This window comes from Plasmodium inui (genome assembly GCF_000524495.1).
Source record: "Plasmodium inui San Antonio 1 unplaced genomic scaffold supercont1.3, whole genome shotgun sequence".
Lineage (NCBI taxonomy): Eukaryota > Apicomplexa > Aconoidasida > Haemosporida > Plasmodiidae > Plasmodium > Plasmodium inui.
In genome coordinates, this window is record NW_008481837.1 from 896920 (window position 1) to 912304 (window position 15385).

The following is a 15385-nucleotide window of genomic DNA, read 5'->3' on the forward strand; positions in this document are numbered from 1 at the left end:
TTTTGAAACTGCATCTCAACGCATAAATTAACCTTTGCAATGGTCTGCCAGGAGAAGAGGAAAAAATAAATATTATATTATACATATGGAATGTTCCCCCCAGTAGGGAGGATTTTCCATTTTATCACCCCCTCTGAATGAAAGCACGCGTTTGTAAATTTCTGCCTTCGAAGGGGCAATTTTCCCCTTTTGGAAAAGCGTTAAGCGGTGTTTCCATCGATTTGTCGCTTCATAGTTTTGCATTTTTTGTTTTTTTCTCCTTTAGCTTCTTTGTTTTTTTTGTTTTTCTCGTTTTTGTGTTTCCTTTTGGGTTCGTCCGGCTCGGCCCCTGGAATGACTCCCCCCCTGTGACTTACGTCGACCGGTAGCACGCCTTTCTCCGGCGAAGAGAAGAATGAAAGGATGAGTGCAAACATTAAGGACCTCATCAAGCAGGAGAAGGAAAGAAGGAAGTTACTCAGGGAGGAAAAGAAAAAAGCGGAAAAAGTGAAGCAACCAGCAGGGCGGGAAGATTACCCCATTGGGAAAGACACACCGGGGAACTATTACACAAAGAGTGCACAACAGGACAGGCTCTTTTTAAAAATTCAAAATAACTCCGAACATGGTAGCTATACGGAAAAGTATAACTATGTAGAAGAACAATTGTGTGAGGTTGCGGGGAGGACAAGGCCATCCGGTGCAATGACCAACAATGAACAGATGGCGACGCAAAAAACAAATGACACTAAAATCGCTAGAAGGGTGCATTTCGCCGAACCGACTGCACCACTAAACAGGCTAAATAAAAACAACAATTTTAAGGATGCGTTTTTGGACTATAGCAATGAAGAGAAAAGTGATAATTCTGAAGGAGCTTCCAAAGATGAGGAGGACGAGAAGGATGTTGAGGTCGACTTACCTGCAGATTTTTTCGACTCCACAGTGACCTTCAATCATAGTAGCTGTGAAAAGAATGACAAGAGAGCTACCAGTCCTATGGAAGGAACTCCTGGAGGGAAGAGAAAAGCAGATCAAAGTGACCCACCTTCTGAAGAGGAAGAAGTCAATAGGGCACCTCTCCACTATGGCTTAAATGAAGAAAAGGATATATCAAGCGGGAGGTATGCATCATCGCACAAAATAGGCAATGGAACCCCTTCCACAGAGCATCGAAGCGGAAACAAATTTGATTTAAAGAACGATCCAAACGTTGAAGTGATCGAAACGTACGAAATTACGGAGGACATCCTTGGAAGTGCAGAACTGGAAGAAAATGAAAAATTTCATAGGCAAATAAAAAGAAAAAGGAAGTTGCTACTGGAGGGGGAATACCATTTGGATGCAGAAGAAAACGATGAGAGAGGTACATTCGAAAGAGGAGAAAAAACCCGCAGAAGAGACATGCTTAAAGGTAAAGGTGATCAAACCGATGGAGAGGGAGAACAAGAAGGAAACCCCATTATGAATCTGTTCACTACCAATATGGAAGATTTCACAAATTACAAACTGCTGGACACGGCTTACTACGAAGAGTTAGACTACTTACACAAAATGCTTGTGGAGAAAAAAAAATACATTTTAGGAGACACGTATGATGAGGAGAAAGAAGAAAATGAAGAGAGAGAGGTAGAACTACTTGAAGAATTGAATGAATTTCGAAAAAAAAAAAAAAAAATGGAAAAAGGAAGAGTCGATGAAGACAGGAACGATAATGACAACCATTTTAACATTGACGAAATTTACGACATGCTAAAGTTAAAAAGGGGGATGAAGGAAGGTGATGCCCCGATTGCACACACAAGGGGAAACACGCCAACTAGCAAGCGCGCTGATGAGAATAGGGAGGAGGGAAAAAAGACAAATGAATATGAAAATTTGCCCAGGGGATTTTTCGATGATAAAGAAAAAGATATTCTCGTGAGAGAAAATCTTTCCCTATCTAAGATAAACCAAAAGATTGGAGAAATTAAAAAACAGAAAAAGAACATTTTGCTAGAGTTTAAGACGATAGAAAATGTGTACGAGGAGAAGAAGAACAGCTACATCGATTACTTGTATGATGATAAGTTTGATGACAAGGAACAAATTTTGGATGAAATTGTGAGGAAGTCGGCCAACCGGGGGGTAGCAGAAATGGACCCCCAGGAGGGTAAACAAAAGCAAGAAAAAAATAGAAAAAAAAAAAAAGAAAGAAACAAAGAAAAAAAGAAACCAAAAAGGAATGCACAAAGGAATGAAAGTAATTTCCAGCTTGATGACGAACATGAGGACATTTTCCACTGGAGGAAGAAAACCCTCTTTTAAAACCTCTCCTGTTTGAGTGACAAAAAAGGGGTTCACCAGGTGTACGTTACGCTCGGTTATCACATGTATGCTGTTTGCCAAATGTCGACGCGGGTTCTTCCTGCGATGCATAACGTCTGTTGACACGTTCATTTTATTTTTTTTTTTTTCTTTTTTTCTTTTTTCACTGTCCTTGTTACCGTTAAGTACCGCCAAGCATAAGGTGTACAAAAATGGTTACGTGTTTTCTTTTTAATCATAGTGCCCGCGTCGTCCATGTGCGGCGTGAGCGTCTTGTATCACGTGCATCCCTCCGCAGAACATGCACGTGTGGAGGTCTCCCCCCGCATGAGTTTCTGCCTAGCCCCTGCGCGGCATTTGAGAGTCGGCATTTGCGAAAGAGAATTCGGCATTCATCCCGAAGGAACCGAAAGTGCGCATAATCTCAAGGAGTCTTTTTTTTTGTCGAATTTTTTCCACCTTCTTAAGAGTATATCGCCCATAAGGCTTCCATTAGCAGCCCTTCTGCAGTGGGGAAGCGGAATGGGCAAGCAGGGAAATGGGAATATGGGTAAGCTAACGAACAAGAAGGCGCCCAAGTAGCGTGCCTTTGGGGGCTGCGTTTTTCCCCGTGTGGGTATATGTGCGTACGTGCAAGCCTTTGGGCACACCTTTGCACACTCTTTTGCGTATCCCTTTTTTTTTTTTTTTTTGTCTTTTTCAAGCCCCAATTTTTTTAACTATGAACATTTTAATTAGCAAGTACCGTTGACCGATTTTGCCAAGTAATACTCAGTTGTTGCCTAGGCCCTTTGGCAAAATTAATCGTTCGACTTAGCCAAAAAGGTAGCTGTGAAAGTCTTTTTAGTGATTGGCATAGGTGATCGGCGCAGGTGTGTACACGTAGTGGTGTAGCTCTTTCTATTTGGCCTTCTCCCAATCGCTCTTTTTTTTTTTTCCGCGTGGTTACCTAAAATTGAAAAAAAAAAAAATCCTGCTCACTTTACCTGCGTATTTATGCGCAAAAATAGAAGAAAAGTGGAATGGCCCAGAATTCGCTTAAAGCGCACTGGCATGTTCACATGGCGTAGCTTTGAAGAAGGAACTTAAGTTGAACAAACGCATGTGCATATGTGTACGTATACGTGTACACAATTGCGCTTCGTCGCAAATTGGACCCTCGATGTGCGCATGGAAAAATACGCACCCAGGGGAGAGTGAACTGGCAGGTACGCATCTCTTTGGGGAGGAAAAAAAAAAAAAAAAAGTAAAGAAAAAAAATACACATATGTGCCTGTACATATGCACATACATATGCATATTCCGAAGGATGCCAAAACTGCCAAGAGGAAAACCCAATTGTGACACAATAAAAATTGTTACGTGCGTAAATTGGCTTGAAACGAGGGAGCGCTGAGCAAAGGTTCACCTATTAAAGTAGGCCAAACAAATTGCAGCTGACCAGGGCAACCAAAGCGTACTTCACACGATACGCTGAAGATACAATAAAATTACACCAAGGGGGGGAGCAAGCCATTTTGATAACCCACCGGACATCGGGCGTGCGCAAGTGTGTATGCATAGTGTTGTATGCTCAGTAGTGTATGCGTAGTAGTGTACGCGTAGTAGTTTAGCTGGCCCATTGGTACAGAAACTTACACGCGAGCACTCAAAGCAGCACACGTCAAGGTGAGACCAAGCGGTAGAAAGTGCTATACTGAAGAGAACCCCTTACTGAATAAGGAGACACAACCACCATGTCAGGGATGTTCAACGAAAGCGAACTGTCAGGGCTGGACGCCCATAGCGTGTTCGGAAACAACGAAATGTCCAGCTATGAAAAGAAGAGAAGGAAATTTGACGAAAATTCCAACTTAGGCAGAAATGACGTAATGAATGAGGAGGAAGAAGAAGAAGCTGATGAAGAAGATGAAGAGGATGACGAGGAAGATGATGAACCATCTTATGTTCAAGATGAAAATATGGCAAAGGTATTTGAGAAATTTTTAAAAACCTTCTCTGAAAAAAAAAATGATGAAGAAAATGAAGATGATGAAGATGGTGATAATGACAGTGTCTGGAAAGACAATTTAAATTTGAATTTCCCTAGCTCGCTGGAAATCGCCAAGGATGCGCATTACGTGTTATTACTTTTTTCAATTCTGCAGAATTCCTACTCCAGAAATAAAGTCCTCGTGGTGGATATGAAACATGTGTTGATGTGGGAACCAACAGATAAAAAACGATTCGACATTGGAAGTCAGCTGTACATATACATAAAGAGGCACTTCCTCAGAATATTGGACATTTTTGAGCAGAAGGTACAAGCCCTAGCAGAGAGTATCAATCCGATAAAGACGAAGGAAGTTGGGAAGTTATGTCTCCGATTTTATAATAAAAAAAATCCTATCCATTCATTGCGAAGCTTAAGATGTGAAATGCTTGGTGAGATGATTAGTGTACGAGGACAAGTAACCCGGACGTCCGATGTAAGACCCGAGTTAACATTAGCTGCCTTCAAATGTAACGAATGTGGAAATATCATCAGCGGAGTTAAACAGCAATTTAGGTATACACAACCGAGTAAGTGCCCGTCGTCCAGCTGCAGCAATATGTATGATTGGTCACTCGTCCTGGAACAGTCTTACTTTGTCGATTGGCAGAAAATTCGACTACAAGAAATTGCACAGGAAAGCCCACCAGGATCCATGCCTCGAAACATGGATGTGATTCTTCGCAATGACATCGTCGACTCGGTGCATGCGGGAGATAGAATCATCGTAACGGGGTGCTTAATTGTTGTGCCAGATATCCCCACTTTGATGAAACCAGGCGATATTCCCCGTAGTGTGGCTAGACAAATTTTAAAAAAAAATGAAAACTCGTTAGTCTCGCAGGGGCTAACAGGAATCAAGGGGGTAGGAGTACAGGACTTAAATCACAAGCTGTGTATCTATGCATGTCAAATTGAAAAGCTAAATAATTCGAAGAAGGAAAACTCCTTCGATGATCAAACACAGGTAGATATTAACTGTGAGGAAATTCTAAATTGTGATGATTTGAAATGGCTCCGAGATATTGCTATGCATCCCAACACCATCGACATTTTAGCCGAATGTATAGCTCCCAAAATATGGGGAAACCTCGAAATAAAGAAAGGAGCTTTGTTGATGATGACAGGAGGGGTTCAGAAAATCACTTCGAACTGCAAATTGAGAGGAGACATAAATATGTGTATTGTAGGGGATCCAGGAACGGCTAAAAGTGAAATATTAAAATATGTGGAAAGTTTTGCCCCAAGAGCTATCTTCACCTCTGGAAAGGGATCCACTGCTGCAGGGCTGACAGCAGCTGTGCATAGGGATCCTGATCAGGGAGACACGGTCCTAGAAGCAGGTGCATTGATGTATGCGGATCAGGGCATCTGCTGCATTGACGAATTTGACAAGATGGACGAAAAGGATCGAGTAGCCATTCACGAAGCAATGGAACAGCAAACCATTTCGATAACTAAGGCAGGAATCCAAGCAACCCTAAATGCGAGGGCATCTGTCTTAGCAGCATGTAACCCTAAGTATGGAAGATACGATACGTTAAAAACCTTTGCGCAGAATGTAAACATCCCCGCACCGTTGCTCTCCAGATTTGATCTTTTCTACACAATGCTGGACAGCATCGACATAGACAAAGACACCAACATTGCCAACCACTTGGTTTCTATGCACTGCGGAGAGGAAGCGCAAAAACATATCAGAGCAAACGCAGGAAAGTTGGATACGGTCAAGATGGAAGTGTATCTAGAGCTAAGTAAAAGAGTGAAACCATTACTAACAGATGAAGCCAAGTACAAATTGATACACTACTATGTCTCCTTCCGAAATATTGAGTACTCGCCAGGTGCTCAGAGATCCATGAGGATGACTGTTCGTCAGTTAGAGTCACTCATCCGATTGAGTGAAGCAGTGGCTAAGTTAAAGTTCTCTCATTTTGTCGACATAAAACATGTCGAAATTGCTTGCTCCATATTTAAAGCTTCCATGAAAAAAATATCCAACGAAAAGGAAATAAATCTGGATGAAGAATTCGACAAAGTTAGCAACTCTCTTTTGAATAGCAAGACGAACAAAATCATCCAACCGGAAAATGGCGACAATAACCCAGTGGAGAGTAAAAAGGTCATGACCATTAAGGCTAGCGAGTATCAGTACATATCTGCCATCATTTTCGAAATTATTAAAGAATACGAATTTAACAATAACAGTGAAAGCATTACGCAGGATCAGCTCATTGAGACTTACCTGCAAGTGTACGCCAAAGCTGAATCGAGTGAACAGGTCGATGAGTGGATTTACAAACTGAAGAAAATTATCCATCGATTGATAAATCAAGACATGAAGTTGCTATCTGAGACTAATGAAGAGGACGTGGAAAATGTTATCCTAAGAATCCACCCCAACTATGCCGGCCCCATCCTGGAGAGCACCGTCTCCAACAAAAACACTTATGGCTACAACACCTTCAAGAACTACCAGACGGAGAAGAACATTCCGGAGGACGACGTAGACTTCCAGGAGGACATCGACAATTTTTGACGCTCCCACGACGGCGTCTGCACGGCGATATGCATATATGCATATGTATGTGTGGGGGGGGAAAAGGGCACATTTTTTTTTTTTTTTTTTTTTGGCCATCATAGATGTGCTAGATGAGCATGTCGTACCGCTTTAGAACAAAATATACACTCGCGAAAATCCATGGAATCCCAACTACACGCCCTCATCATCATCATCATAACCACCACCGCTTCGTTATAAGCCGCATCTGTACAAAGGTGGGTCTGAAATAGTAATAATCCATCCACAGTTTCCACTCCCTTTGCAGTGGCACCACATGCGTAGTGCCTATCCGCTTCTCCCCAGTATGTACTTTCAAACCGAAACTACACAGACGCAATAGAGGAGTTGCTACTTTTTTTTTTTTTATCCATACGGAAAGGGAGAAGCTAGTAGGGTCTCAGTTAGAGAGGCCTTTTTGCAACCCCTCGGAAGGGAAACTCACGTGGGGAGCATACAACAGCATGGATTTGAATAAAGCACGCAGATCTGCGAATGGAAAAGGGTAAGCCCCTCTATCTTCAGTGGGCAAACTTGGCTTTCTAATTTTTTCATTTATGACCAAGTTGTGGAAAGACAAAAAAAAGTACGAAAAAAAAGAGGAGGAAAAATACAAAAAAAAAAGAGGACAAAAAGTACGAAAAAAAAGAGGAGAAAAAGTAAAAAAAAAAACAGACAAGTAAACCCCAAAGCAATGCGATGTATCCAGTGGAACCCCAATCCGCGCAGCTTCAAGATGGCTCTATGCAGCACTTTTCATCTTGAGCCCCTCCCCTTGCCCGGTTTTCCCGGTGAAATAAGGTACACACCGCGGAGCTACACATTTTTAAGTTTCCTCTTTAAAAAGGCCAACTTATTTCTCCCCCTCAACTTGGCAATGCCGGTTAAGAAGTCAGTCCTTGGTCTGCTCTGCCGAATGGTTGAAACGACCTTTTCCATTTCTTTCCTCCCCAGCGATTCACTCTTCTGGTTAAGTGGTAAAACATTCACTACCTCAAAATTAAGGCTGTCGGAAATTAATTTTTTAATATAGGCCTTTTTATCCAAGTTGGTTGTTAGCTGTCCCCACTCGAAATAAGGTATGTTGATAACCGTGTATCCAAGGTCGCTTAATAACTTGTGCTTCAGCTTTGACAGTGCGGTGTAGGACTTGCTGTTCTTATAAAAGTGGTGTTCTCCGTTTACCTCAACAATCAATTTGGTTCTTCTTTTCTGAGGGTTTCCACTTCGTGAGTCGCTTTCTGGAAGGTGACTCATCGTTGTGGATTCCTGCTGATGGGATATAGGCACATTATAATTGGTACTCTGATGGGGTACCCCCCCCGACATAATGGATGATGCTTTACCATCCCTGCGAAGAAGATAATTTCTCGAAATTCGAAAAAACGTTTGGTCTTCTTCCACAAAATCGACGTCATATGGTCCAAGGGATATCTCCTCCGACATGCATAAATTGAAGGTCAAAAGGATGTTCTTAATTTCTTTTTGTAAATCAGATTTAATGTGATACTCTGCATCTTTTTCTTTACCTTTTATGAACGTCATATACTCTATGCACTCCTCATTCAGTTGGTCATACACATTTGGGACGTGTCTTGTTCGAAGTGCTAGCTCGCAGATCTTCAGCTGGGTCAGGTATACATTATCTAGAATGATGTCAAATTTTATTAAATTTTTTATGATTAAATTGTATGCATGCGCATTGTCGATGGAGAAGTAGCACATGGTTAGTAGCAATTTGGCTAGCTCCTTATAGTCCAGACGATTTATGTTGTCCTCGCTTATCGATTTGAATACTTCGAAGATGAGCGTCTCTTCGTATATGTCCAATTTGAACAAGCTGTGGAGTATTTTTACCTTTCCGGGAAGGTCCACCATGAGGCTAGGTGTTTGTGGATCTTCACCACTGCCGTTTCGGACATCCCTGCAACTTATGCCCTGCCTCCACTTGCCACTTGGGACTTTCCCATTACTTCCCCCACTGGGAAGGGGAACCTCCCCGGGATTAAAAGAGGAAGTGTCTTGATCTTCATGATTGGAGTACTCCTCATCATCCCCGTCATGGCCCTGATGAAGGCTGACACCGCTTGGGACTAAACGAGAAAGTATCAACCGAATGACGAACCTCTGCCTGTATTTGTGCATTGCATAGGAGTTTAAAAGGGTGGAGAGGTCCCTCTCATCATACTGCCCTTGGCTTATTTTTTCCCTAAACGCTGCATCAAATAGGTGGATGGTCTTGGAGGGGAATAATTTATTTTTTGCCAGCAAGAAGAACAGAACTACCAAATTGCCCACGTTCGGCAGTTGGTTTCTATACTTGTTCAGGATGCTTTTGTACAGCATATGATGGTCCACTTTCAGGTAGAGGTGGCACTGCATGATGTAAAAGATTTTTCTGGCAGTAGCGGTGGCGATGTCTGTGTCGGTGTCAGCACGCTCCTCACACAGGTCATATGCGGCGTCATCAACATCGCCACAAGTTTCTACCCCATCCCCTTGGGTTGCCTCCAAAAAATGGCTCTGCAACCTGCTGGCAATCTCGTTTAGCAGCCCCATGTGGGGGAACTTCAAATCCCTCAGGCTTCTGCTGATGCTGAGAAGCGTGTCGAGAAGATAGTGCCTTTCTTGTGAGGAATCCAGCTGTGAAACGTCACGGGGGAATTCATTTGGAGTAGCTCCATTGAGGGACGAGCCCATCGTTGTAAAAGGAGTGGCATGGGGGGCAGTCGCAAAAGGGGTATCACCCAAATGTTCATTGATAGAAGAATTTTGGGAGAACTCTATGAAGGAGGTAAAAGATGGGAATCCCCCTCCGAAATTATCACCTATTTGAAGCTCCGAGTTGCCACTTTTGACCCGTTTGGCACGTGGGTCAACAGTGTCGAACCTATTTAAAATGCTTCCACTACAATGTGAAGGCAGTCGAGAGGTTTTTCCCTCGGAGTGCATATTCCTAATCTGCTCATGAATTTTTTTCTTCAACTTGTGTGTGTATGCATAATCCTGGTAGGTTAAAAAAAAACGGTCAAAATTGTATGTCAATTTATTGCATATATTTCTGATTAGCACCCAATTGAAGCTTTTTAATTTCATGAATTTAGGGTCATTTTTCAACAAATAAATTCGACTAAAAATGGAAAGAAAATGAACCAAGTCTTCCACTTGGTATTCCTCATTTTGTATAAAATAGGAACATTTATTTGTGAATGCAAGGACAAGTGTGTTGTCAATAAATTGTAAATTGGTCAATATGTTCATTGTGTGGATGAGCATTTTGCTTGTGTATAAATAATGTGCTTTTAATTTTATGCTGCTAAATATATTATGGCAAATCTCATCGTGGAGTGAATCTCCGCATGTTTTCTTAAAATGGGGGGAAAATTTTGTAAACAAAATTAAAATGAGCAATAAATCTTCAATACGTGTGTCACTGTCTTTATTCATTTGCACACACTTGGTTATTATTTTTTTGAAATCTTCCGAATGTATTTTTTCAGCACATAAATATTGTTTTAGTTCCTCCATGGGGATGTTTTCCTCGGCGTGTTTTTTTCCCCTTGAGGGGGTGCATCTTGTTGTGTAGGAGAACTTCCCTCTTCTTCGCAACGTCTGCATGGAATTTGACCAGTTGAATATCCCCCGCGCGTTCCTTCCAAGCGGTGCGGAAAAGAGAGAATTCAGCTGCTTGGTCCCCATGACCATAGTTCCGTGGTGGGGGTGCCAACCTGGTACGGTAAAATAGCAAGTTGCTACCCTTGCAGAGATGCCACCAGAGGATGCCCGTACATAAATCCACGTAGACCCGTAGGTTACTCCTTGCCCCTTTGGGAATTTCACTCAGTTTTTATCTTCAGTTTGCATGAAAGAGAGAATTGGCGTTATTTTATTTCCCATAAGGTGCATCTTTCAATTGTGTGGGGATCCCTTATAGTTAGTACATCTGGGTGGAGAGCTGACCTGTTCATGAGTGTAGCTATTTATGGGTGTACTAATGTGCCCCGGTAAAAATATTGGCATAAACGGAACGCACAAAGGGAGTGTTCAATTTTACCTTACGGTATTAGCATTTCCCCGGGTGTCACTCGCTGCTGGGGAGAAGCCTTTCCAATAAGGGTATGCCGGGAACCCAACGGGTAGAGAGTTGGCCACATAAATGGACGAGCTCACTCCGAAGCGGGGTTGTCTCCTCTTGGTGTGCGGAAGGGGATACTACACCGAAGTGATAAGCTTTCGTAACCCCTTAGCAAGCGTCACTCCGGATTTTCACCACCATAGATTCCCCGCAACACTGTGAGTAGAACAAAGCAGGGAATTCTCGTTAATGGTGCACTCGCTCTTTAAAAGTGGGACGTGTTGCACGCAGACTGGTGAAGACTGAAGGTTCGAACTTCACTGCTTAAAGATGCCGGCAATGTGGTATGAAAAAATGTATTATTTTAATTCCCTTTTTCGCAAAAAAGGAGCGAAAAGGAAAAAAAAAAAACTGCTTACTTGTGATGCAGCGGGGGAGTATGTAACGTGGGCCCCCGACATCCCTTGCGCATAACTTTTATTCTTTTTTTTTTTTAACATTTCTTGCGGCTTCAAAGCATGGCGCCTTTGCGATCAGGGGATAGTGATTTTTTTTCCTGTTTAGAAAAGTGCACGCATTTCTGCATAAGCCCATAGTAGGTACATATACGGATGGCCAAGCCCTGCTGCCAAATTCGCAGTTCACGAAATGCCTTTCCCCGGTGGAGTATATAATATCCTCAGATACGCATATGCCTGTAAAGTTATGTAAAAGTATTTTAATCATTGCAATCTTTTATCTATCTGTCGCCTTTTTTTTTTTTTTGTGACCCCTTTTTTTTTGTGATCAGTTTTTTGAAAATTAATAAGCATAAAATTAGCAAAGAAAGGAGTGGGTTATCTTCAGGTCTCTTTTCTTCTCTTTTTTTTTTCTAACCCCAGCGGCTGTCGCAACACAGCGTTTATGTGACGCGGCCGCGAGTGGCTAATCTGGAAAAGAGATGCTACGATGCAGAGTTCCGCTTCATGTCAGCTTGCCCCCCTCGTGAGAAACTGATAAGGTAGTCCCAGTGAAACGCGTCCCGACTTTATTTTCAGTGTCACAGTGTCGGGGGTAGTGGCGTGGGACTCCCAGGGTCCGCAGCGGAGGGAGTATAACGTAGGGTCGGCAGTGCAGGGGGGATAACGTGGGGACCACCGTGGAGAAAGCACAACGTAGCCACCATCGCGTCGGCACGACTGCTTCCCCCCCGCACACACACGGAGGCGGAGCTAGAGGGAATTACAAACAAGCGAAATATACCACCGCCATCCAACCATGCCCGCGTCACCCAGTCAAATGTACAAAGTCGACTACAAGGAGGATAAGGGGAAGTACGTAGTCGCAGTGAGTCAGATGCGAGCGGGGTACTGCATCGTGGAGACACACCCAGAAATATTCGTCCCCCTCAGTGTGAAATACATGGCACCGAGAATCATCGATGCAGAAAATAAAAAAAGTTCTTACAAAACAGTGAACATATGTTTTTACTGCTTTGAAAAATTTAGCAAAAGTTTTTATTGTCCTAACTGCAAATATGTGGTGTATTGTAGTGAGGTGTGTCTGGAACTAGCCTGGAAGTTGCATAGAGACGAATGTGAAGTGTTTAAGTCCAATATCTTTGACAAATTCTGCCCATCCATCATCATGCGGATGGTAATTAATAGTTACTTAAGCCATTTTAACTTTTACGAATACTGTGGAAGCGTAGCAGAATTGTCAAAGGAAAAATACGAGTATTTTAAATACCCAGCATATATAGTAGCCGTAGCGCTGATGAGTAAAAAAAAAAAAATGTTTGCCAACTTTGAAGATAATGAAAGCATACTGAAAAATGTTATCGAGAAGTTTGTAAAAATTTCTAAAAATAGTTTGCAGATAATTGATAATGAATTAGAACCAGCAGGATTGGGATTTTACAAAAAGCCCGTGGCGTATTTTAATCACTCATGTTTGAGTAACTGTGTGACTATATTTAAAAACCAGAAGCTATTTATACGAACCTTGATGGATGTCTATCCTGGAGAAGAACTAACGATTAGTTATATCGACATAGCATTTGACAAGAATACCAGGCTAGCCATTTGCATGGATCAGTATTTCTTTACCTGCACGTGTAAGCTATGTAAAGTGAACGTCGTGGCTGAATGCCAAAATATTTTTAATACAGAACTGATATGTACTCATTCAGAGAGTTGTAAAAAAAGTGTTAACCATATGGAGCTAATCTTAATATCTGAGTTGGAAAGAAAAAATTCTTATATGAATAAAAGTCAATTTAAAAATTCCTATCCTGTTTTAAAAAAAACGAACGAACAACAACATGTGTGGAAATGTTCCATCTGTAAAAACGAAGTGCATGATAATATTATAAAAAGCTTGATGGAAAAGGAGAAAGAAACTGTTAAGGAGACTGCTCATTTGGAGTCTCTCTTCAGTGAAAAATACACCTACGACAATAAATCGGTGTTACAGTCACTTAATAAAATTAAGTCCAAAATTGACTACTTAACTACCTTTTATCACCATACCAGATATTCTTTGCAAAAGATGAGAGCCAAGATTCTTTACATTTCTATACAACTCCAAGAGTTTAAGTTAGCATACAACATTGCTAACCAGTACCTCAAATCTATAGAAGTTTCCTATGGGAAGTACTCTCCTATTTATGGCTACTATATTTTCTTAACTGGGAAACTTGCCCTCTTTCTTGATCTCAAGTCGGAGGGCCTTAGTTTAATTCACAAAGCCAAGAAGAATATCATAAAGACCTACGGACCGGACTCTCCCATTTATAAAGATCTGGAGAAGTTCCTCTACACCAATAAGTACTGACTTTGTGTGGAACGTAGGTAGGTATTTATCCGTATTTTGACGTGTTGGTCCCCTTCCCGTGAGAAAATGTGTGTATGTCTACCCATCCGTCATGTTTTTTTTTTTTTTTTTTTTTTTTTTTTTTTGTATGCTTGATTGTTCTCCACCCGGGGGATCATACCCCCATTGGGTCATTTTTTTAAACAAACAGGAGCAATCGAACATTTGTCTGACTGATACGTTTATCAGATTTTTAGTTCTTTTGAAATTAGCGAATCTTTTTGTGCCTGTTTGGTTCACTTTTATCGCGTGTGGATAGGGCACAGGAGGGAACGAAACAAATAGAAGTACAGATAGAGAGAGGTCAGAGCATGATATTCGTGTTGCTTTTCTCTTTTGCTTGCCGTGACGCTGCCTCCAAGCCGCATCTTCTTAACCAGGCTCGCCTCTTCCTGTGGTACCGCCAAAAAAACGAATTGTCATATCCTCGCACTGTGTACCTTATAGGGGAGAGAGAAAAAAAAAAGGTACTCCTAACTCCGCGCATACAAATAGAGGGGTTATTAACCTCTCTGATTCCAAACCGTCCTTCATGATCTTTGCAATGAGACGCTAACGGTGAGGGGGAATGAAGAAGATATGCCACATAGCTACGATGGGGAATGCAGGTAGGGGGGGGGGGAGGAGTAGGCCTCTGCAAAGGCATTAAATGCCCCAAGCTAAGCAGCAGTATTTAATTTTATGTATTTATACAATGGCTACGTTGGTAATGAACCTATTCTTAGTTGACCATCCCCGTTGGCTATAGTGCAGGTCCGCCCCTAAGCTAGCCATGTACAGAAATTTACCCAAGTATATAATACGGTTTAAAAAGCTTGAAGAGATGGAATTCATATTTATTTGATTGCGGTGACGTTAAAAGGGGGGTTGCAGATACGGTAGAAGCTGCCACAACTGGGATACCTTTCAATTGATTCCCTATTTTTTTTGCATTCCTCCTTTCTCAATTAAGATGTGGCATATGTGCCACATGTATTAATTATAGAAAGGAAGTATCCCTTGTATATTATGAATGCATCTTTTTACTACCATATAAAGATGCACTGGTTGTTCTGAAGTATACACTATCTTTTATGGCTTCACAAAAACCTAGAAAGAGCTAGCCACCTGTGGGAGTCGAACCCACGATCTTTTGATTACGAATCAAACGCATTACCAACTGTGCTAAGGTGGCTTAAACGATTTTTATTCATCGTGCCTTCTAAAGTTTATTTATCTGGTGCCTCCTTGGCAGACTGCCCCATCTGAGCGAAGAAAATTTAACCACCCTCCCCCATTTTATCCTTTTTTGCAGGGTGAGAGATAGCGAAAAAAAAAACAACTAATTATAGCTAATAATATGGAACACTCACCAATTGGCATACTCTGGGTTGGCTACCAATGTAGGACCATTTTTTAAAACAAATGTGACATCTCAGGAGGGGGAAAATCCCTTTTTCACATATTCAGAAATGACACACAGAGGATGGGATGAGATAACCGGAAGCGTACCTTTGCTGGAATGCCCATAAGTAGTAATCTCCTATTTTACTGAATGATAAGCGCGATAATAGTGCTGCACCCCACTTAGAGGTCACCT

The 15385-nt window shown here is 41.8% G+C and overlaps 4 protein-coding genes and 1 non-coding gene across 5 annotated transcripts; 3 read left to right on the forward strand and 2 right to left on the reverse strand.

The window, feature by feature from the left end:
- Positions 1–402: 402 nt before the first annotated feature.
- On the forward strand, positions 403–2286 carry C922_01038 (hypothetical protein; the record flags this gene model as incomplete). The annotated part of the gene is made up of 1 exon (XM_008816647.1): positions 403–2286. One exon carries the CDS (start codon positions 403–405, stop codon positions 2284–2286), a length of 1884 nt encoding a protein of 627 aa, XP_008814869.1.
- Positions 2287–4022: 1736 nt separating this feature from the next.
- C922_01039 (minichromosome maintenance protein 6) lies at positions 4023–6857 on the forward strand (the record flags this gene model as incomplete). Its single annotated transcript, XM_008816648.1, has 1 exon — positions 4023–6857. The coding sequence occupies one exon, from the start codon at positions 4023–4025 to the stop codon at positions 6855–6857; it is 2835 nt and encodes a 944-aa protein (XP_008814870.1).
- An 837-nt stretch (positions 6858–7694) lies between these two features.
- On the reverse strand, positions 7695–10583 carry C922_01040 (hypothetical protein; the record flags this gene model as incomplete). Its single annotated transcript, XM_008816649.1, has 1 exon — positions 7695–10583. The coding sequence occupies one exon, from the start codon at positions 10581–10583 to the stop codon at positions 7695–7697; it is 2889 nt and encodes a 962-aa protein (XP_008814871.1).
- A 1627-nt stretch (positions 10584–12210) lies between these two features.
- Positions 12211–13767, forward strand: C922_01041 (SET and MYND protein; the record flags this gene model as incomplete). Its single annotated transcript, XM_008816650.1, has 1 exon — positions 12211–13767. One exon carries the CDS (start codon positions 12211–12213, stop codon positions 13765–13767), a length of 1557 nt encoding a protein of 518 aa, XP_008814872.1.
- Positions 13768–14907: 1140 nt separating this feature from the next.
- On the reverse strand, positions 14908–14980 carry C922_01042. Its single transcript has one exon. It is a non-coding gene; the product is annotated as a tRNA-Thr (tRNA).
- Positions 14981–15385: the final 405 nt, after the last annotated feature.